The sequence below is a fragment of the Schistocerca americana genome, chromosome 1, assembly GCF_021461395.2.
Source record: "Schistocerca americana isolate TAMUIC-IGC-003095 chromosome 1, iqSchAmer2.1, whole genome shotgun sequence".
NCBI lineage: Eukaryota > Metazoa > Arthropoda > Insecta > Orthoptera > Acrididae > Schistocerca > Schistocerca americana.
In genome coordinates, this window is record NC_060119.1 from 1,036,444,839 (window position 1) to 1,036,469,792 (window position 24,954).

General features: G+C 43.4%; 1 protein-coding gene across 1 annotated transcript in view; it reads left to right on the forward strand.

Annotated features, from left to right (window-relative positions):
- The window catches only part of LOC124549284, a 476,650-nt gene that overhangs the window by 387,025 nt on the left and 64,671 nt on the right, over window positions 1-24,954 (forward strand). The window contains exon 3 of the mRNA XM_047125234.1: window positions 11,057-11,128. Within this exon, the coding sequence (XP_046981190.1) occupies window positions 11,057-11,128 (72 nt within the window). The remainder of the gene's footprint in view (window positions 1-11,056; window positions 11,129-24,954) is intronic.

The following is a 24,954-nucleotide window of genomic DNA, read 5'->3' on the forward strand; positions in this document are numbered from 1 at the left end:
GGGGAGTGCCACAGATGGCGGAACTTGCGAAACCTTAATGGCAGACATCTCACAGTTCGTATAGAAATTAATAGTAGCCAGATGGATCATGATATCTCAAAAAGAAACATGTACATTACTATTATCTGTACGACGATTCTGATGGTGTAATCAGATTTTCAATATCTCTATTAGTTTAAAGTTTAATATCTGACGGTAAATTATGTAGCTAACATCCAGCAACAAATTTCCAAAATCAAAACGCTTCATCCGATTTCGTCGATCCACGTGTCTTTAGAAAGCTATTAGTGTAAACCGAAATTGGTATGAATTACAGGCATGTAACTTGAATAGTACATGAGTTATTGGAGGTCAAAGTGGCCGATTACTGTCGATCGCGTCAGGCCATAAGTACTCCACAGTTACACGATAAAACGGTAGCAGCATGCTTACAAATAAATTTATTCATCTATGTCTTTGTTTATATGCGATATATACTATTCATGAAGAAATTGATTAAATATTTACTGTGTTTTAGAAAGCACAGAGGCATTAGGTTCCTGGCCTACCTTTGGTTTTTTTTCTTTTGATATATGTTTATTTAATTGTTTATGTATTTAATACTGTATGTTAGTGTGTTTATGGTCAAGCCGTAGGAATATTTATTTAATTTCAAGTCATTTAAATGTAAATCCGGTATTTCGAATGTGTTTCAATAAGTTTGTGACTGTGCGTTGGCACGAAGACAAGGCGCGAGCGCTCTAGCCAATCACAGCGTTCGTGAATGGGGAGACTGGATGGAAGCGAGTTTCCGGAGAGGACACGGGGTAGTTCTGGAGAGTGCAGCGCGAGGGAGAGTCGCACAGGACACGAGAAGTGCTGGACGCGACGGCGCGACGGACGCACAGTCGCGGGAAGGACTTGGAGAGTGGAGCGGTTTGATGTGAGCGCGGCAGATAGAAATACTTCAGAGTGCAGACTTGTGCGCGTGTGAGATTTCCGTGGATTCTACAGTGAAGACGTAGTGTGCGTTTAGAAGTGAATATCTCGCGAGCTATGTTGCTGTTCATAGCTAATTACGTGCAGTAGGAATCTATTGCTTCCCTGTTATTCAACTTATATTTTATTTAATTGCTGGACCATCGACACCAATAAGTGTTTTGCAGAAATATACCGCATTCTGAAAAGTACTTCTACTATCGTACTCATCATTTAAAGTCGTTAAGATAGTACCTGCAAATTTTATTTAATTGCAATCTTTCATTCATCAACAATTGCCGAGTGATGGGAACTTCGACCAATCGATTCATGTGTGTATTCTTATCGTATATTGCAGACTCAGCAATATTTGGCCTGTAATGCATCAACTACGTTTTCCAGCCCCTAGACAATAAACCAGCGAAAATTTTTAATATTTCAACGTTGAATCGGAGGGTGCGTAGTTATTTGAAGCCAGCCCATGGTGGCCGAGCGGTTCTAGGCGCTTCAGTCTGGAACCGCGCGACCGCTACGGTCGCAGGTTCGAATCCTGCCTCGGGCATGGATGTGTGTGATGTCCTTAGGTTAGTTAGGTTTAAGTAGTTCTAAGTTCTAGGGGACTGATGACCAGAGATGTTAAGTCCCACAGTGCTCAGAGCCATTTCAACCATTTTTGAGTTATTTGAAAGCCCGCACACCGCACAGCGAGTAACGGGTGATCTCTGTCTTGCTGATGCTGGTTGGAATTCGATAACACGGATTCTCCTCTTTCCTGTTATCAGGACAATATCACGGTGATCTGGTTATTTTAACGTCATCAGTTTTCATGACACCTCTAAGGAAGAGACATCAGTCATAACTCGAGAATGAATGAAGTTACGCTCAGATGGAAAGAACCAGTCCTTTTCTCGTGTAGTATTGTATCTCTTTGATATATCGCAGCTTACAAAATGGCTTTGATGTTAATAACGTAGCCTCCCTCTCTCCCATCTTCGTTAAATTTCTGTTTGTCCACCTGTTTCGATAACGATGGCTCTGTATCTATGTACATGTATGTATATCAAAGTGCAGAAAAAAATAACAGAAAAATAACTAAAACCAAACAAACTTTTTGGACATATGAATGAAAATAGATTGACAACAAAACAGTTTTTAAAGTATTTCTGAAAAAAAAAACATTCATGCCGGAATAAAGAAATTAAAAAATTATACAGTCGCAACGTGAACGCATAAAATGCAGCACAAAGACATATTTTAAAGCTGGAAGTAAATTTAGAAATTTTTGACGGCAGAAGGAATAAGAGCAGTGTGTGTGTGTGTGTGTGTGTGTGTGTGTGTGTGTGTGTGAGGACGGGAGGCGGGGGTGTGTGTTTCGATTTGATTCTTCGTCGTTGTGTCGTCAGCGGTTTTTACAGATTCTTAGATACCATCGATGAGAACTTTATCCAGTTTTTAGCATTCCGTACTTAAGTCGATAAAAACGATTCACTTTGTTTTGTAAATAAAACAGCTTTTCTCTACTGTCACTTAATTTATTTTTCGCAGACGCAGATAAAACACCTTTTCTCTACTGTCACTTAATTTATTTTCCGCAGACGCGTTTCGACTTTGGGTCAAGCTGCTGGAAAACCATTCTTGAGTGTAATTAGCAGTCTTCGAAAGGGAGGTAAGAAGGAAATGGCAAGTATTTTGGACAGGTCGGAAAAGTGCTGGTGAATCCTGTGGATTCCTTGGGCAGATGGAGGGAATATTTTGAAGAGTTGCTCAATGTAGGTGAAAATACGATCAGTAATGTTTCAGATTCCGATTTAGAATGGGATAGGAATGATGATGGAAATAGGATCACATTTGGGGAAGTGGAGAAAATGGTCAATAGATTGCAGTGCAATAAAGCAGCTGGGGTGGATGAAATTAAGTCGGAACTCATCAAATACAGTGGAATGTCAGGTCTTAAATGGCTACACAGGATAATTGAAATGGCCTGGGAGTCGGGACAGGTTCCATCAGACTGGACAAAAGCAGTAATTACACCAGTCTTTAAACATGGAAACGACTGTAACAACTACAGAGGTATCTCTTTAATCAGCGTTGTGGGTAAAATCTTCTCAGGTATTGTTGAAAGGAAAGTGCGAGTATTAGTTGAGGACCAATTGGATGAGAATCAGTGTGGGTTTAGGCCTCTTAGAGGTTGTCAGGAACAGATCTTTAGCTTACGGCAAATAATGGAGAAGTGCTATGAGTGGAACAGGAATTGTATCTATGCTTTATAGATCTAGAAAAGGCATATAACCGGGTTCCAAGGAGGAAGTTATTGTCTGTTCTACGAGATTATGGAATAGGAGGCAAACTTTTGCAAGCAATTAAAGGTCTTTACATGGACAGTCAGGCATCAGTTAGAGTTGACGGTGAATTGAGTTCATGGTTCAGAGTAGTTTCAGGGGTAAGACAAGGCTGCAACCTGTCTACACTGTTGTTCATATTATTTATGGATCATATGTTGAAAACAATAGACTGGCTGGGTGAGATTAAGGTATGTGAACACAAAATAAGCAGTCTTGCATATGCGGATGACTTAGTTGTGATGGCAGATTCGATTGAAACTTTGCAAAGTAATATTTCAGAGCTAGATCAGAAATGTAAGGACTATGGTATGAAGATTACCATCTCTAAAACGAAAGTAATGTCAGTGGGAAAGAGATATAAACGGATTGAGTGCCAAATAGGAGGAACAAAGTTAGAACAGGTGGACAGTTTCAAGTACGTAGGATGCATATTCTCACAGGATGGCAACATAGTGAAAGAACTGGAAGCGAGGTGTAGCAAAGCTAATGCAGTGAGTGCTCAGCTACGATCTACTCTCTTCTGCAAGAAGGAAGTCAGTACCAAGACTAAGTTATCTGTGCACCGTTCAATCTTTCGACCAACTTTGTTGTACGGGAGCGAAAGCTGGGTGGATTCAGGTTACCTTATCAATAAGGTTCAGGTTACGGATATGAAAGTAGCTAGGATGATTGCAGGTACTAGTAGATGGGAACAATGGCAGTAGGGTGTCCACAATGAGGAAATCAAAGAAAAACTGGGAATGAACTCTATAGATGTAGCAGTCAGGGCGAACAGGCTTAGGTGGTGGGGTCATGTTACACGCATGGGAGAAGCAAGGTCACCCAAGAGACTCATGGGTTCAGCAGTAGAGGGTAGGAGGAGTCGGGGCAGACCAAGGAGAAGGTACCTGGATTCGGTTAAGAATGATTTTGAAGTAATAGGCTTAACATCAGAAGAGGCACCAATGTTAGCACTGAATAGGGGATCATGGAGGAATTTTATAAGGGAGACTATGCTCCAGACTAAACGCTGAAAGGCATAATCAGTCTTAAATAATGATGATAATGATGATGATGATGAGACGCGTTTCGCCTTTTTCTTGTTCTAAGGTATCATCAGTGGGATCTATAACGATACAGTTTTGATTATCAAACATATCACGTCGAGACTTTTTTATATAAAAAAGTAATTACTTAAGATTTTATCATCTGCGTTCCTCTCACCTGGTCTGGAGATCGCGCTACCACTTTATAACAGACGTATCAGCGCAACTTTGAGTTCTGACATTTATCAGACTGTTTACCATGTTTCTCCCTCTTTTTTTGTTGTGTTGTATTGTTCTTTTGTCACTCGACATAACTATTTCTTCGGACAACAACGTAAACAATGCAACTCCATTACATGTTTCCTCCTTTTTGGAGTGTTTACCACTTGTTGCCAACCTAACGAAGTATAGGTTCAAAACCAACTTCTATTCATTGTGTGTGTATGGGAGGGAGAGAGAGAGAGAGAGAGAGAGAGAGAGAGAGAGAGAGAGAGAGAGAGAAACTGAAGAATGTTTTTTGTGTTGGAAGGGGGGGGGGAGGGTTAGCGGTTTGAATTGTATAGTGTTTGATATTAATGTACTAGCAGCTGGCGAGTTTTTGAAAGCTTTGATGAAGTTGATTTGACTTTTCGTTTCAATGTTCTGTGGAGGGCTCATGGGTGAGTGAGTGTAAAGATGTTGGGTGGTATTATTATTATATTGGATGGTATTATTATATTAATCCTCTTTGGGAGCGTTATTCTATTATTTTATCTATTAGCGTAAACAATGAATTGCTTGGCATGTGTACTTGATCACTGAACAGGGTTATCCTTTCTGCTTTGGTTTCCTGTATTGCAGCGTTAGGAGGTGTTTTTATTGTTGATTCTAATTATTTTCATGTATTCTCTAGTCGTTGGTTTGTGGTCGTGTTCTCTTAGGTGTTCTGCAAATGTGGAGTGGTTTTCCTCATATTTCCAGGCTCTCATGTATTCTTTGTATCTGACATCAAATGTCCTACCTGTTTGTCCTATGTATCTGCCTTCACAAGTGTTACACTGTAGTTGATATATACCTACTTTCTGGGATATGTCTCTGTTTTTTTTATCAGTTTTGGAGTGTTTGCTGTTGTGTATGCTATGTTTATTCCCTACTGCCAAGAAGCTCCACAACTACGTCGTTCATAAAAATAACTTGTTCAATATCTCGGTTGATGGATGATTATAGAACACATGACTGCGGGTCTGTGGAAGTAGGAGGACCGGTCCCATTTAAGAATACAGAATAACAATACCCTTATTTACCACAACATAATAACACGGCACACTGGTATCAGCTTATACACTCGGACGATTCTTAGCCCGTAAATTTTGTTTAAATAAAATGTAACAATAAAGTGAAAAACTGAAACTGCCAATATATTGAATTTATTGTTCAGAGACAACGGCGATTAGCCAGTGCCATATCACACACAATAAATAAAAGCGTAAATTCTTAAGAAAATTAGAACATGTATGTATGAAGGCCTCAACATAAGACAAAATCACCCTTGCAACGTAAACAAATAGGTAAATTTCAGTTTCAAAAATATCTCAATTCTGTAAAAAAGTTATTCATCACAAAGATACAACCAATCACTTGTCAAGGGGCCTTGACGGATGACCCAGTTTCACAGCATTTAAACCAACATATCTTAGACAAAAACAGAAAAAAAACAAAATCCTTCAAACAGCAATTTTAGTTTGTCTATACTGCAGCCTGGCGGACCCAGTAGAATCAGTAGCCTTCATTTCTTCTTATGTAAAATAGCATGATTTACAACTAAATTTTTTTCTTAAGGAAGTTGCTTTCTGATCAACGCTGTGCCATTGCACTGCAGTGCCTTGAGAGAGCGTAGGGCAGGCCCCACTGACAGCGCCAGACGGCAGCAACAAGCAAGACAGATTCGGACACCACACAGACGGACATGTTGCATTCTACACCATAAGGAAAAACCAATAAATTTATAGCCAAGCATTGTGACTCTCGTCAAGCCGTCAACCTTTTACTCAGCACTAATCTAAGATACCAAACATTGAACTGACCTATCACAAGAACCAGTCCTTTCAGTAAATCCCACATAGCCCTTATTTTGCCTCATACAGACAAACTTTCAGACAAGGAGGTGAAATTTAATTATGGCTAGTCGGCTTCTACTTTTCCTTTTTACAGAACCACAGTGCAAATGGACAGCATATTAGTGTTTAATTACACAACTCAAGTTACAGAAGTACTGGGCGATTAAGAGGTTTGATTACTTAAGTAACACCGAATACCGGTATCGTGCTGCGCACAGATTTGAAATTTACAGTGTTTGTACTGACAGCTCCCAGACTGAATATAGTTTAGGAATCAATAACAGAACTACAGGAGCTTAGCGTTTTTCACTGGCTTCACGTTAAAACATTTTAAATGGTAAGTGCCTGGCACGACCACAGAAAACTCATTTTAAATGCGCAACAAACTGATTTAAATATACACTCCTGGAAATGGAAAAAAGAACACATTGACACCGGTGTGTCAGACCCACCATACTTGCTCCGGACACTGCGAGAGGGCTGTTCAAGCAATGATCACACGCACGGCACAGCGGACACACCAGGAACCGCGGTGTTGGCCGTCGAATGGCGCTAGCTGCGCAACATTTGTGCACCGCCGCCGTCAGTGTCAGCCAGTTTGCCGTGGCATACGGAGCTCCATCGCAGTCTTTTAACACTGGTAGCATGCCGCGACAGCGTGGACGTGAACCGTATGTGCAGTTGACAGACTTTGAGCGAGGGCGTATAGTGGGCATGCGGGAGGCCGGGTGGACGTACCGCCGAATTGCTCAACACGTGGGGCGTGAGGTCTCCACGGTACATCGATGTTGTCGCCAGTGGTCGGCGGAAGGTGCACGTGCCCGTCGACCTGGGACCGGACCGCAGCGACGCACGGATGCACGCCAAAACCGTAGGATCCTACGCAGTGCCATAGGGGACCGCACCGCCACTTCCCAGCAAATTAGGGACACTGTTGCTCCTGGGGTACCGGCGAGGACCATTCGCAACCGTCTCCATGAAGCTGGGCTACGGTCCCGCACACCGTTCGACCGTCTTCCGCTCACGCCCCAACATCGTGCAGCCCGCCTCCAGTGGTGTCGCGACAGGCGTGAATGGAGGGACGAATGGAGACGTGTCGTCTTCAGCGATGAGAGCCGCTTCTGCCTTGGTGCCAATGATGGTCGTATGCGTGTTTGGCGCCGTGCAGGTGAGCGCCACAATCAGGACTGCGTACGACCGAGGCACACAGGGCCAACACCCGGCATCATGGTGTGGGGAGCGATCTCCTACACTGGCCGTACACCACTGGTGATCGTCGAGGGGACACTGAATAGTGCACGGTACATCCAAACCGTCATCGAACCCATCGTTCTACCATTCCTAGACCGGCAAGGGAACTTGCTGTTCCAACAGGACAATGCACGTCCGCATGTATCCCGTGCCACCCAACGTGCTCTAGAAGGTGTAAGTCAACTACCCTGGCCAGCAAGATCTCCGGATCTGTCCCCCATTGAGCATGTTTGGGACTGGATGACGCGTCGTCTCACGCGGTCTGCACGTCCAGCACGAACGCTGGTCCAACTGAGGCGCCAGGTGGAAATGGCATGGCAAGCCGTTCCACAGGACTACATCCAGCATCCTTACGATCGTCTCCATGGGAGAATAGCAGCCTGCATTGCTGCGAAAGGTGGATATACACTGTACTAGTGCCGACATTGTGCATGCTCTGTTGCCTGTGTCTATGTGCCTGTGGTTCTGTCAGTGTGATCATGTGATGTATCTGACCCCAGGAATGTGTCAATAAAGTTTCCCCTTCCTGGGACAATGAATTCACGGTGTTCTTATTTCAATTTCCAGGAGTGAACATATCAGTACAGAAAGGTCAGAACTCGGGCACTACTGAACCAGAAAGTAAAGTAGCGCAATCACGACATGGCACGTTTCCAACAGAAAAATAACTGCCAGCAACTTGGTATTTCGGAGCACGGAACTTCAAACGGCTCACCCTCTAGAAAGGATGCCGTCCGCAACAGCAGCATGAGGGTTGGAGATACTGCGAGATGTCACAGGACAGGACAGCCACACCCAGGCCTAACCACACACGGTCAGCGACGGCTACCACTGCGGACGCTAACAGTTACAGTTCCACTACGCCAACGTGGCCTCGCCGTCCCGGCCCACTCAGCCATGTCGCTCCTCCGCATCACGCCCAACCAACAGCGGCCCTGCACTGCTCCAGGGTTCAAATGGCTCTGAGCACTATGGGACTTAACATCTATGGCCATCGGTCCCCTAGAACTTAGAACTACTTAAATCTAACTAACCTAAGGACATCACACAACACCCAGTCATCATGAGGCACTGCTCCAGGGCTGACTGCTCTCTGCAACCACCGTAGCCGTACCACGCTCTGTATACGAGAGTACTGCCCTCTGTCGAACGTGCTCGTAACTCCCTCCAACCTAGTTGGAAACCATCCTGCCAACCCGTTTTTTTTCATTCTTGTTATTTTAACACCTTATACAAGGTAGGCCGGCAGCGGCAATACTATGACGCTCTTTGGCCACAGATTGTACAAGCGGAACATAGGTAGACATAGAAAAACGAAAGAAAATGATGGACAAAAAACGTAGACACACTAGATAAAAAACATGGAGCCGTTCACAGGCGTCGTAAAATAAAAAAAACGTTCAGCACTGGTACATGAACACAGATGACTGAAATGATACACGTGAACGATGGAGCGTGGGCGGTGAAACACTAAAGCACTAACACGATGGCACACACAAAAAACCTATGGCGATGATCTCCGGCGCGCGAATGTTCACAGTATGTGTACGAGTCTGGGGACCTGCCAAAGAGGAAAAGGTGCGGGAGGGAGTAGATGCCAGTGACAGAGGAGATGGGAGAGGGAGGAAAGAAGGGAGGGGGGTAGGGGAAGCCCGGGGGAGAGGAGGGAGGGTGGGAGTGAGGAGGGAGAGAAGGGTGAGAGGGTGCCGTTGGGGAAAAAGACACAGGGGGTGGAAGGGGAGGATCAAATTTGGTAGGAGGGGTAGATGGAGGGGATGAGGGCATCATCAGGATGGCGTACAACTCTTCTTTAAGATGTGCACTGCTAAAAATAACTCAATAGAGTATATAGTCATTTCCACTGAATATTGTCACGTTTATGGTTCCTTTGTGGCAAGCCTATAGCTGAATGTAGGCCATCGAATTGGTTCAAAAATGGTTCAGATGGCTCTGAGCGCTATGGGACTTAACTGCTGAGGTCATCAGTCCCCTAGAACTTAGAACTACGTAAACCTAACTAACCTAAGGACATCACACACAGCCATGTCCGAGGCAGGATTCGAACCTGCGACCGCAGTGGTCGCGCGGTTCCAAACTGTAGCGCCTAGAACCGCTCGGCCACTCCGGCCGGCTCATCGAATTGGAATGGCCTTCTATCGATATGATAAGTGTTTAGTAGTGGGGTTTAGATCAACACACTGTAACCTTCCCGCATATAAAAAAATTTCTGGGTACAAAATCGACTGAGAACTGAAACTGATAAATTTTAGACGTAAGCAACGCTACGTCATGGCCCTGTGAAATCAACCTGAATAAACTGAAAAATTCTTACCTCATAATGGTGTCGCCGGATAACGCTGTCTATATATTGCTCCTAAATGGCACAGCTTAGTGCAATGCCGGCCTATCTACTACTACTGAACAACATTTGTCTGAGATTAGCATTATTAGAAAAAACTTATTATTGAAAACATTTCTGCAAACCATTACATAAAAAATTGAACATTACAAGTCTGACTTAATTAGTACTGACAAATCATAAAAGGATTGGAACAAATTCATATTAACATCTCAGACAACAAATTTAAGTATGCACACGGCGATGAAGAATAATAGTTTTTCCTTACACTACATGGCAATGAACTGCACTGCACCAGCGGCGACTGCTAATGCTCTTACATGGCTAGCAACTGCACTGTAGCGGTGAGCTACTACGATTTCTCCGTAACAGCGAGCTATTGCGACTGCTCCATAACAACGAACTATAGCGACTGGTCTGTAGGAGCGAGCGATTATTACTACTGCCGACACTGCTCTGACCTGAGGTTCTATTGCAGCAGAGATGTTTTTATATCGCAGGCAGCGCGTGAGAAATACATCGAAATTACATTTGCTCCAGTAGGGCAGTGAACAGTAAACCTCATACATAATGAAGCCCTTACAACACATTTTCCGACTACATGTGACAGTCTGAGTCATAAAGAGACCAACCAAACCTGTACTGTTTTCTAACGGTTCAAAAATGTCCAAATGTGTGTGAAATCTTAAGGGACTTAACTGCTAAGGTCATCACTACCTAAGCTTACACACTACTTAACCTAAAGTATCCTAAGGACAAACACACACACCCATGCACGAGGGAGGACTCGAACCTCCGCCGGGACCAGCCGCACAGTCCATGACTGCAGCGCCGTGCTAACGGTGACCAAGGCTATTCGCGGAATCTAATGATTGCAAATTAAATGTGTTTTTTTGCCTCATTATGTAGCTCATGAGTTACTTAGGAGGTTTCGGCTGTTTTATTATTATTATTATTATTATTATTTTCCTATTTCTCTTCGTCGGATCAGTTTCAGATACACAAATTTCGTCTCTTTCATTTCAGGATCGGTGCGGTGATCGTGTTCTTCCTGGAGATCACGTGGGCCATCACACTCTTCCTGCAGGTGTGCCTCAGGTTGGTTTACATCTTCTATTCAATATTCTTGCTGATAATTTTCGAAATTAATGTCAGGAACAGCAGAGATCTATTTCATTCTAATGAAAATAGTCAGTTTTGATCGCAAATTGTGTTTTATTTCATTACTGGTAACTTGTTTCATCTACAGAACTGTGGGTGAACCGATTGGTGACAAGCACAAACGATAAGTAGAGCTGTTACATATGCCGGGAACTACCAGTCGTCCACTACTGAGACTAAATTCACATCTGTGGCCTTGGTGGTTTAATGGGTAGAGCACTAGCTTTCGGTCCTGGAGAACCCGGGTTCAATCCATGGAGATCACTCATTCCACTCCCTCTAGGACTGGCCTAGTCTACTCAACCTGTACGGGGAATCTTTCCTGGAGGTAAAAGGCGACCGAGGTGATGGCGCTGCCACCTGTTTCTTCCCAGTGTTGCGGAGAAGAAAGGCTGTACTCTTCCAGCCAACAGCCCGGTCAGGGGCTTGTGCCACATACTTCATGTAAAACTCAAATTTGGCGCATCGTATTTCTTCTTTTTTTAAATGTGTAAAGTAAATGTAGGAAAATATGTATGATATGTCCTCCTGTATAAACTGAATGTGTTCAGAATTAGAAAATGTATAGCACGGTCATGTTGCAAAAATAGTCCATATTTTGTTTCATATCCTACTTTCGAGATTATATAATGAGATTTGAGACAGCAGTTCCTTTGCCAACAAAATCCTGTACGATTTTTAACTTTTTTGTGAGTGTGCTAACATGAGGACCGCGCCCAGTCGTCAGCACTGATTAGGTCCATATTTATGGTACATCCAGAGCTTGGCCAAAAACGAAAGTGGCAGATGTGGGTGCCACCGATACTCAAGCGTTCAGAAAAAATAGCAATTTTGATAAGAGTTGGGTGAAATTGATTGACGACTCCATGGAGTGTCCTGTGCACCACGACCAGATAATGGATATACTTAGAAGGAGAAACAGCATTGGTCGTATTTTTTTGTTTTATTAACCGCAAAATCGATTTTCGGTCACTTAGTGACCATCCTCAGTGCTGTAATATACAGCCGGCCGAAGTGGCCGTGCGGTTAAAGGCGCTGCAGTCTGGAACCGCAAGACCGCTACGTTCGCAGGTTCGAATCCTGCCTCGGGCATGGATGTTTGTGATGTCCTTAGGTTAGTTAGGTTTAACTAGTTCTAAGTTCTAGGGTACTAATGACCTCAGCAGTTGAGTCCCATAGTGCTCAGAGCCATTTGAACCATTTTTTTGTAATATACAATTTAAATTGGTGTCAACAAGCTAAGCTACTCTAGTGCACTCCACTAGTGCAGACGTCGTCTATTTTTATCATCTCTTGGGTGGAACAAATAAAACCACAGTTAGACGACGATATTTTTCAAAAAGAAGGACTTTCATCTTTAAGTATTAATTTAAATTGTATATTACAGTTCTGAGGATGGTCACTATGTGACCGAAAATCGATTTTGCGGTTAATAAAACAAAAAAATACGACCAATGCTGTCTCTCCTTCTAAGTTGGATGAAACGTTAGGCATTTATGTTAGCGTATTTTCCAGGCAGCGGTTGGCGCTGCGGGAAGAGTACGGTATGGTAAGTAGATGGCCGTGGGATAGAACCCCAAGGCGGAAATTTTAATTGTTTGTTTTCAATTTTTACATTACCTACATGGCAAATAAACGGAGCTGATGCTCAATGTATTGTGTCTGATGTGCTGGAACTAGGGTTGCAAAACTACCCTAGGCTACTGTAGACTCTCATGAGCAAGCATAGTCCGTGGCAGTTTTCCTGTTATCTTTGGTCTGTATTTGATTACGCGTGCCTATACCAGTTTCTTTGGCGCTTCAGTGTATAAAGGGCCTCATAAACTACGTAGAATTTTTGTTCTACGTATTTATCCTCCCGTATGTTACTTAAAAATAAACAGTATTTATATCAAAATTGAAACTGTAAATGATTAAATAAGATTTTATTCGAGAATTGTTGTTTTGTAACATGAAACAGAGGGAGGTTACAGTAAAAATGAAAGACAATACCGGTTTACCACATAGCGCTAGAAATCGCAGTTTCCTCAAAAACCAGGAAAATTAAAAAATAAAATAGCAAAACAAAAAATATCAAATACTGCTTCAATATATCGTCGAGATTATGTAAAATATGTTTCTGTTATTCATAAAAAACTTTCACACGTATCAATGATAACAGAAAGCTTTTGCTTCCGATCTTGATGAATAACATTCTATTGAGCACTACATTATAACAATAATTACACAATTTTTTTATGTTTGCTTTGGTAAACTGTATTTGCGTCAAAAATAATTGCTGTGGTTACATAAAAGCGCAGAAGTTACGCGATCAACTAATTTTTATTACTTAAAAAATCCAATTTATATTTTGTGAGGATATAATACACACAATTCTACCTATACTACCGGAAATCTTACCATTTATTACGTCAGTTATGTACGGTAGCAGAACTACCGAACCATAGTTTTGGTAGACCGCAACCTCTATGTGCAGGACAACAAATTTCTTGTGTTGACTCGTGGGTGGAACAAATAAAACCACAGTTACACGACGATATTTTTCAAAAAGAAGAAGAAGGACTCCCATCTTTAAGTATTAAAGTGATTCCCCTCAAATGCACTCCACTAGTGCAGACGTCGTCTATTTTTATCATCAGCTAAAGAATTTGATCAAAAGCTTCAAAACTGCTGTTGCATCAAAGTACATTCCGTTGTATATCACCAAACCCGGACCCAGACCTAGACCCATATCACTGACCTCAATTTCCAGTAGGATTTTGGAGCATATACTGTACTCGAATATTATGAATCACCTTGAAAAAAATGACTTATTGATACATAACCAACACGGATTCAGAAAATATCGTTCTTGTGCAACACAGCTAGCTCTTTATTCCCATGAAGTAATGAGTGCTGTCGACACGGGATCTCAGATCGATTCCATATTCCTAGATTTCCAGAAGGCTTTTGATACCGTTCCTCACAAGCGACTATTAATCAAATTGTGTGGATATGGAGTATCGTCTCAGTTGTGTGACTGGATTGGTGATTTCCTCTCAGAGAGCCCACAGTTTGTAGTGATAGACAGTAAATCATCGAGTAGAACAGAAGTGATATCTGGCGTTCCGCGAGGTAGTGTCATAGACCCTCTGCTGTTCCTCATTTACATAAATGTTCTAGGTGATAATATGAGCAGCACCCATAAATTATTTGCGCATGACGCTGTAATTTAGAGTCTAGTAAAATCATCAGAAGATCAATTCCAGTTACAAAATGATCTAGAGAGAATTTCTGAGTGGTGCGAGAAGTGGCAATTAGCACTAAACAAAGAAAAGTGAGTGGTCATCCACATGGGTACTAAAAGAAATCCGATGAATTTTGTGTATACGATAAACCGCACAAATCTAAGGGCAGTCAATTTGACTAAATACCTAAGAATTACAATTACGAGCAACTTAAACTGGAAAGACTACATAGATAATATTGTGGGGAAGGCGACACAAAGACTGCGCTTTGTTGGCAGAATACTTAGAAGATGCGACAAACCCACTAAAGAGACAGCCTACATTACACTTGTCCGTCCTCTGTTGGAATATTGCTGCGCGGTGTGGGATCCTTACCAGATAGGATTGACGGAGGACATCGAAAAAGTGCAAAGAAGGGCAGCTCGTTTCGTGTTATGGCGCAGTAGGGTGAGAGTGTCACTGAGTCTTCTGACTAGCTTGATGCGGCCCGCCACGAATTCCTCTCCTGTGTACCCTCTTAATCTCAGAGTAGCACTTGCAGCATACGTCCGCTGTTATTTGCTGGATGTATTCCAAACTCTGTCTTCCTCCACAGTTTTTGCTCTCTACAGCTCCCTCTAGTACCATGGAAGTCATTCCCTGATGTCTCAACAGATGTCGTTTCATCCTGTCCCTTCTCCGTATCAGTGTTTTCCACATACCGATTCTGTGCAGAAGCTCCTCATTCCTTACCTTATCAGTCATCAGTCCACCTAATTTTCAACATCCGTCTGTAGCACCGTATCTGAAACGTTTCGATTCTCTTCTGTTTCTGGTTTTCACACAGTCCATGTTTCAATACCACACACTGCTGTGCTCCAAACATACATTCTCAGAAATTTCTTCTTCAAATTAAGTCCCATGTTTTACACCAGTACACTTCTCTTGGCCTGGAATGCCCTTTTTGCCAGTGCTAGTTCTCCTTTTGATGGCCTGCTAGCTCCGCCAATCATTGGTTATTTTGCTGCCTAGGTAGCAGAATTCCTTAAGTTCATCTACTTGGTGGCCATCAATCCTGATGTTACGTTTCTCACTGTTATCATTTCTGCTACTTCTCATTACTTTCGTCTTTCTTCAACTTATTCTCAATCCATATTCTACACTCAATAGACTGTTTATTCTATTCAGCAGGTCATGTTCCTTCACTTTCACTCAGGATAGCAACGTCATCAGCGAATCGTATTATTGATACCCTTAGATCTTGAATTTTAATTCCATTCTTGAACCATTCTATTATTTACATCATGCTTCTTCGATAAATAGATTGAACATCCCTGTCTCACATCCATTTTAATCCGAGTACTTCGTTCTTGGTCGTCCTCACTTATTATTCCCTCTTGGGCTCTTGTACATTGTATATAACCCGCCTGTCCCTTTAGCTTTCCCATATTTTTCTCAGAATTTCGAACATCTTGCACCATTTTAGACAGTCGAACCCTTTATCCAGGTCAATCAATCCTATGAACGTGTCTTGATTTTTCTTTAGTCTTGCTTCCATTATTAACCGCAACGTCAGAATTGCCTCTCTGGTGCCTTTCCCATTCCTAAAGCCAAAGTGATCGTCATTTAACACATCCTCAATTTTCTCTTCAAGTCTTCTGTATATTATTCTTGTCAGCAAACTTGGATGCATGAACTGTTAAGCTGTCTGTGCGAGAATTCTCGCAATTGTTAGCTCTTGCTGTCTTCGGTATTGTGTAGATGATATTTTTTCGAAAGTCATATGGTATGTCGCCAGATTGATATATTCTACATATCAACGGGAATAGTGGTTTTGTTGTCACTTCCCCCAACTATTTTAGAAATTCTGACGGAATGTTATTTATAGCGTCTGCCTTATTTGATCTTAAGTCCTCCAAAGCTCTCTTGCCGGCCGCTGTGGCCGAGCGGTTCAGGCGCTTCAGTCCGGAACCGCGCTGCTGCTACGGTCGCGGGTTCGAATCCTGCATCGGGCATGGACGTGTGTGATGTCCTTAGGTTAGTTAGGTTCAGGTAGTTCTAAGTCTAGGGGACTGATGACCTCACATGTTAAGTCCCATAGTGCTCAGAGCCATTTGAACCATCCAAAGCTCTCTTCAGTTTTGATTCCAATACTCGATCCGCTATCTCTTCTAAATCGACTCCCGTTTCTTCTTCTATCGCATTAGGCAAGTCTTCCCCTTCACAGAGACCTTAAATGTACTCTTTCCACCTATCCGCTTACCCCTGTGCATTTAGCAGTGGAATTGCCACTGCACTCTTAATGCTACCACTCTTGCTGTTAACTTCACCGCAGGTAGTTTTGACTTTCCTACGGGACTTTCCTATACGATGATTCAGTCCTTCCGATAATCCTTCCTTTTTCGAGATTTTTGGCAATTTTCACGCAGCCATTTCTGTCTGTTCACTTCATTCCTCACAAACTCGTATTTTTGTAGTCTCCTGAATTTCGCTTTTCATTCCTCTTCAACTGAACTGCCTACTAAGCTGTTCCTTATCACAGTATCTATAGCCATAGAGAACTTCAAGTGGATTTCTTCATTCCTTAGTACTTCTTTGCTTATTGATTCTACCTGACTTATCTATTAACTTCAGTCTACTCTTCATCACTATTGAATTGTGATTTGAGTCTATATCTGCTTCTATATCGCTGGAGATGTCGGTCTCCTCCCAGGAGACAGTATGTGTCGAAAATGGTTTCCATGTGTCTGCCTCAACACATGCGTGTACGTGCCGAAGCATTTTCTGCCTCACACACAAATATCGGCACGCTGTATCCGAACAGTGTTAAAGGCAGCATGAATACGTTGCTCCAGTATCTGCACATCTGGAATGGGCTCTAAATACACGATAATTTTGAAATGTCCCCATGCAACATCGTGCAACAGCCACATAACCCTTCAATTCACCAATGGCACTTCTTCCAGCAGGGGAGGCAAAGTCACGCGCAAGAAAGGCCGATAGTTCCGGCCTGTTAGGCGACGTGGAAGAAAGACTGGCCCAAAATACGGTCACCGATTCTTCCGGCCCACACATTCCGGCTTCACAGATCCTGATGATTCGGTGCCACCATACCACGTGAGTTCTGCATACTATCCCACCACATATGACTTTCATGAAAGTCGAAGGTACCATTTCGCATAAAGGTGGCTTCATCTGCGAACAGGATAGAAGGCACAAATCCTGGAATCGTGGTTGCCTGATCAAGAAACCAGTGACAAAACTGCTTCTGACGTGGAAAATCTATAGCTAGTAAGCCCTGCACACACTGTGAGTGATAAGGGCAGTAACCGCTACCGTCGCAGGTTCGAATCCTGCCTCGGGCATGGATGTGTGTGATGTCCTTACATTAGTTAGGTTTAAGTAGTTCCAAGTTCTAGGGGACTGCTGACCTCAGATGTTAAGTTTCATAGTGCTCTGAGCCATTTTAACCATTTTGAAACACAGTGTTAATCACATTTTCCTCCAAGTCTTCTGTCCGAAAATTTCGGGTACGCCCTTCATGATTTCCTTCTTCCTGATTTGACCCTATCTCCGACAAACAGCGAAACACTGTTGTAAACATTGAACGCTGTGGTTGTTGTCGGCAGGGACAGGTCTCCTGACTAAACCTTACTGCCCACCGTCCGTTGCCATTTACCGGTTCAGTGGAATACTATCAGAGATCGCTCTCATGTCGCGACAGACACAGAAGGGGAGGCAACCGCATCAGACGCAGGCGGGGGGACTGTCGGTGTCTGGAGGTGGACGCTGACTGGAGAGGGAGGCGAGGAAGGACGTCGCGTCGTCAGGTGTCAGGGCGTCAGAGGACAGCGCACCATGAGTGGCAGGGTCGTCATTCTGTGTGCACATCCAACGGAGGCAGTCATCAGAATGGGTACGGTCTTGTCTCTTCCGTTTCCTCAGGGACCGTTGCTTCCTAACATGCTGTTCCGTGTCGGATGGCGGGCGTCCGACATGTGGCCGGAAGGCAGAAAACCGGAGGTCGGTACAGCTCCATGATCAACAACCTTGGGGTCAAGATAGAGAGCTGTACCTGCTGACGGTCATCGTTCATATGTATTGTCTCCGGCAGGAGTGCGGGAGTGAAAGGGAAAACGTCCACTGCGTCCTCGAGAGGAGTTGACGCCGGTACCGACTGAGTCAGAGGGGGCTTAGCAGGCGCGTAAGACAGAGGTAACACAGTGGGCGCCGCAGGAAGAGCGACGACTCCGATCGGCGTCTGAGACATTCAGAACGGACATGGCCTTTCCGGCCACAACATGAACAGGTGCGCTGCTGTCTACCGTACATGACCATATTCCAGCAGCCGATAATAATCAAGTAGGAAGGCATGTGTTTGCGAAGTTCACTTTTCATCTGAGGGACACCATTGAAGACACAGTATGCTTCGACCGTCTTCCACGTTTCACCAACGTGACTGACGACGTTGCCGTAAGGTTTAAAGGCGGCCACCACAAGTCCCACGATAGCTCAAATGGGACTTGGAAAACCCGCAATGTACGGAGGCCAAAACCAGCATGATCAACCGCGACAGTCCCTATGTGTCTGTCATAGTATCGGAGAGCGTTAGCGTGGCGCCGCACAACGTCGGCGCACAGGTCACTCGCCAGCTTTATGTACTCACTGAGGATCGATTTTTGTTAATTTGTAATATTTTATAGCTCTAACTACTGGTAATCAGTTGTTTTAAATTACTATTTTAATATGTCTCTTTTTTAATTATTGCAATCCACTTCATTACATTGTACTGCCACCTGGTGGCCGTTTTGTTAAGGTGTGAGCCCAGATACAAAATATCAGTCAGTCTGTTTGCTACTCTGATCCGGTAAACGTTGGCTGACACCGTGGACGGGCATGATGACCGTATCTCATGTCATATACGACAAAGACGCTTGTGCAATATACTCATACTTGCGAGCCTTTGTACACAGAATCAGGCATTGTGGCTGCTATTCTGATGCCGTTAACTGTGATACTGTGTCGGGCATCATGACCGTATCTCGATGCATGTGCGACAGAAGGTGTTTCTCATGTGTGTGCTGTAAATACGTCTGTTTTTCATTATAAAGTTGTTGCAAGTAGTTTCGTGTTATTGACTTTTGATCCTCTCCATATGTGTTTACATTATCTGCAGTGTCAGTTCCTTAAGGAAGTTAGAACTATAATGACCAAGTGCCGCAGTTTGTGTTCTGGAATGCACTCTTAACAGCTTTTGCACAATTGTTTTTGGTCAGTGCCGTTATATTCCGAAATAGTTTTTACTTATAATCTTATTAAAATTTCCATATCGGAAGATGACGGTTCAAACGCTTGAAACCAAATATCAGTTTTATGATCTTCGTCAAAATAATATTTTTAACAAAATCAGTAACAGACAAATAAATAACTAATTGAAAAGTGGTACTTAGGGAAGGCAGGAAAAGGTGTGGACGGAGCCTAAGCAGCTACTGTTGGTTGCACAGTAAACACGTACACTTTATTTAAGGAAATAAATTTTTAAAAACAATCATTTTTAAAAAAATTGACTGTAACACAAGCTACACTGACGGCTGATGGCCTTATTAAGAAAGAATTCAAATAATTTGTTAGCTGAAGGCCACAAGCAATACTTCAGCACAATTAACAGCTGAAGGCCTGAATTACAAATGAGGAAGGCAATTACACGTTAAAAATAAGAAAATAATTTTTAAAACAACCAAATTAAAAAAAATGGTAACACGAGCTGCACTGACGGCTGAAGGCCTTATTAAGAAGAATTCGAATTATTTGTCGGCTGAAGTCCGCAAGCAATAGGAATGATTTAAACAAAATATTCTTTTTTAGACAATTGACACAATAAGGCGAAATGAAGAAGGGAGTGACCCACAGACAGTACTCCAAGGATCGACTGGAAAAGTCCGTCAAAAGTAAGTAAGGTGAGACAGGCAGCCCAGTGCTATACTCAGTTAACAGGACGGCAACTCAAATCAGTCACAGTTAAACGCAAGACCAACACTCTCGCAAAATCTACCTAACGTCCGAAGCCCATTACACGATAGAACAACCCATGCCAGGCAGATGAGCGGACTACTCTCTTGACGTCGTAAAACGACAAACATTATACAAGAGAACATGTTCAAACGCAAAAATAATCGTCCCAGTGTGAATCGCCAATTAACAGCTTGTTACCATGAGATCACTTCGGCGGACGGACACACACACACACACACAATGGTGGCAGTTTCACTACTCGGATTTAATGATCCATTCAACTTAAACTAGCTGAATCCGGTCCTTGGCGTGGTCGTGCACTCTCGCGACCACATCCGTCTATCGAGTAGTTCATGTATTGCCAGCTGTTCCGGCGAGTCCTGGGGCTGTGCGGACCTCACTGGTCCTCCAGACCTCACTGGTCCTCCGTCTCAACCGAACCCCGACACACGACGACCCGGAAATACTAGAGATCGCTCCATAGATAGTACCACAGTACTCGGTATCGATAAAAGCCGCTGCTGCCACTCATAGACAGACAAAGCGAGCAAACGTAGTGGCGCCAGTGAACGCACTAAGAAAACTAGAGGTCACAATCCGAATACACGGCGCCAACCTGTCAACGGCGCAAACAAGTGCCGAAGCACGACTCACTAATTAAAATGTATATAAACGTAAATAAATTTAGCGCTGATGATTATGGCTGTGAAAGTCATCGAAAGCTCTGAATGAACCACCAAACTGCAAGGTCAGGAAACGCTATGAAAAGTTGGTTCTAATTACGTCATTTGTTAGTGAACCTCTCTGACGTAATTCACGACGGTGAAATTATTGTAGGTGCCATTCGGTTGTATGAAATTAGCGCGAGATGGAGGTTAGATTTAGGAGCTATCGTGCTTGGATGTGCCCATAACCACGCCACGACTGACGTTGCCCGATTTGTACTAACACAGATTGTTCAAAATGTCTACCAGGAAAATTGTAGCACGTGTAACACAAAATAAGAACAGTGGTGGTCAAAATATTCCAATCATTTGGGACCGGAGTCGAGTGTCACTCTTTGCCAGTGGCAATCGGTTTCAAACCGTACAGGAACTGTTACCGTCAGAGAATGCAGGTTCCTCTAACCAGTTTCACAGTGAAGATTGTGAAAGCAACTGCATGCAACGTACATTTGGTATCGAGCACTTCAGGAAACGCCGTTTGCCGCAGCTCCACATAAGGGTGCACGTCTCCAGAGGGCCAAACAACACAGAAAGTGGACAGTGGCGTGTAGTGTAGTCCGACGAGTCACGACTCTACCTCTTTTCAAATGATCCGAGGCGTCTAGTGCACCAACGCCCCCTCCCTCCCTCCCCCCCCCCCCCCCCCCCCCCCCCGCCCCAGTGAGGTGTTCAACACGCCGTGTGATATGTGGCTCTGTGATACTCTGGAGGAGTTCCTCGTACATCGGTTTGGGTCCAGGTCTGCACACACGTTCCTAGTTTGATGAACATCCTATCGCACCTTCACTCGTCAGCTAAAACAATGTGGTTTGGGGCCACAGTCACATAATACTTTCTAAACCAAAGTTCCGCCATTTGACTGTATTGATTGTTTATTCTACTGCACATTCATAATTTCGGCATTCGGCCATTTTCGAGCATAACAATGTTGTGCATGATCAGCCTTGTATAAACGAAGTCATCGTCGTAATAATATTATTCGATATTTCGACGATGACTACATTTATAGAAATCTGATCACATTCCGAATTGTGGTAACTGAAAATGGCCGAAGGCTGAAATCATGTTTGTACAGTAGAATAAACGACATGTACAGTCAAATGGTGGAACTTTGCTTAAAAAGCTCAACCTTTGTTTTCAAATTCTTTAGGAGCTTAAAAAGCTCTGTCTTTCTGCCAGTTTTGGTCTTTTTTTTTTAAGTCGAGCAGTAGTTAAGCCTGTCCTCGCAATTATCATGATGTCTCCTGTAGGTGAATAACTGTCGACAGTTGTTATACTCAGTAAAATGGTTTAAATTAGATACGAAATATTTTTCCCAATTTTTGGCTCTTTGCATATATCTTTTTGTTGTGAAAACGCGTGTCACATAGAGATGCATAGCGCTGTAAACACGGGAATTGAATTTGCGAGAACCAGGACTCGGCTATCTGACAGACCTTCCTATTTCTGTGGCATCCGTAAACCACTTCATACGAATGCCAGCATGCCTAATTCGAAACATCCACGTCCATCTACCTCCCTTATCTTCACATCTCATTTCACTTGGCGTGAACGCATACGTAACGTCAAGTTCTGAAATAGTTTTGCACTATACCTGACTATGTAGGTGTAACAGTGTAACGCCATTCTGTTAGTTTGTGGAAGTTTATTAGTATACCTTATGTTTCTGTTTATGTTTATGTTTTGAATTTACCCTTTCCAATAAGCTATGCGAAACGAAGGAAAGAACATACTGTGACTCAGTTCATAGAATTATCCAGAGCAAAGCGAAGCAGTGATTTAGGGCTTCGCAAGAATATTCATCAGACCTTCCTGATGTTTTTCCCGATTCTCCTAATTCACTCTTACTGAATAGTGGGGTGGATCCTTTAGAAAGACCGTGGCGGCAGATTTAATTGCCCTTCTTAAAAGTCTTTAACGATCTCATTCTCAACGGCACGACAACCTGTAATATTTTTGCCCTTCTTTTAATCAAAGTACATCTATCATTGTATAATCTCCGAATATAGTCATTACACTACCGGGAAATCTGTAGTACATTTCTTATCATTTTGAAAGACTTCATGTTTATGCCAGTGACTCTTAAACTTTTTATTTCCACTATTGCAATTTCGGCCTTAGGCTATTATGAAGTGCAGATGTTTTGGCTTTAAGCCAGGTCTATACTTAAAGCCAAAACATCTGCAATTGATAGTGGCCTAAGGCCGAAATTTTGATAGTGGAAATAAAAAGTTTACAGTCACTGGCTTTCAAATAATTTCACATGACTGTGAATCCCAGTTATGAAAAGTTAATTTCTTATCATGTTTTCGCATCATGCCTCTTAAATACGCATCGTTGTCGTGAAGTCGTCACATACGGTGAAACTGTTGACATGATATACACTGATCAGAATGAACATTATTACCACCTACCTAATAGCCTGTATGTCCACCTTTGGCACGGATAACAGCAGCGATACATGTTTGTAAGGAAGCAATGAGGCCTTAGTAGGTCGCTGGAGGGATTTGGTACACATCTGCAGACATGAGTCCCTCATTCTCGTAATTCCTGGGAGGGGGGCGATGAGTTATGACGCCACATTCAATCACATCCCAGATGTGTTCGATGGGGTTCAGATATGGCTAGCTGGGGGACAAGCACATCAACCGGAACTCGCCACTGCACTCTTCGAACAACTCCAACACACTCCTGGCCTTGTGACTTCTCGCATTAAGTTGTTGAAAATGCTACTGCCTTCGGAAAACATAATCGTCATGGCGGTGTGTACGTGGACTGCAACCAGTGTGTGATACTCCTTAGCCGTCGTAGTGCTTTGCACGAGGTCCGCTGAACCCACGGATGCAAACGCAAATGTTCCCCTGGGAACAGAGGAGCCGCCGTCAGCTTGTCTCTGCGCACAGTACAGGTGTCATGGAGCTGTTCCCATGAAAAAAGACAATTTCGCGCCCTCCCTTCGGCATGATGAAGAAGGTATCGGGATTCATCAGACCACGCAACGCTCTGCCACTGCGCTAACGTCCAGTGCCGATAGTCACGTGCCCATTTCAGCCGTAGTTCCCATTTCCGTAGCGTTAACATTGGCACATGCATGGGTCGTCGGCTGTTGAGGCCCATCGTTAGGAGTGATCGGTGTACTGTGTGTTCACACCCACTTCTACTCTCCCCAGCATTATAGTTCGATGTTAGTTCCACCACAATTCGCCACTTGTTATGCTTTACCAGTCTGGACAGGCTACGAAGTTCGACATCTGTAACGATTGGTGGCTGCCCAACTCCACGACGTCTGGACGTGACTCACATCGGTTTCGCCATGTGTTGAAGACACTCACCACAGCACTCCTCGAACACCCGACACGTTGTGCAGTTTCCGAAGTGCTCGTGCCAAGCCTCTGTGCCATCACAATCTGCCCTCGGTCAACCTAAGATAGATCGCGGGCCTTCCCCAATCTACACATCGACAGCACGTTCACTTGGTACTACACTACTGGCCATTAAAATTAGTACACCAAGAAGAAATGCAGATGATAACCGGGTATTCATTAGACAAATATATTATACTAGAACTGACATGTGATTACATTTTCACGCAATTTGGGTGCATAGATCCTGAGAAATCAGTACCCAGAACAACCACCTCTGGCCGTAATAATGGCCTTGATACACCTGGGCATTGAGTCAAACAGAGCTTGGAAGGCGTGTATAGGTACAGCTGCCCATGCAGCTTCAACACGATACCACAGTTCATCAAGAGTAGTGACTGACGTATTGTGACGAGCCAGTTGCTCGGCCACCATTGACCAGAAATTTTCAATTGGTG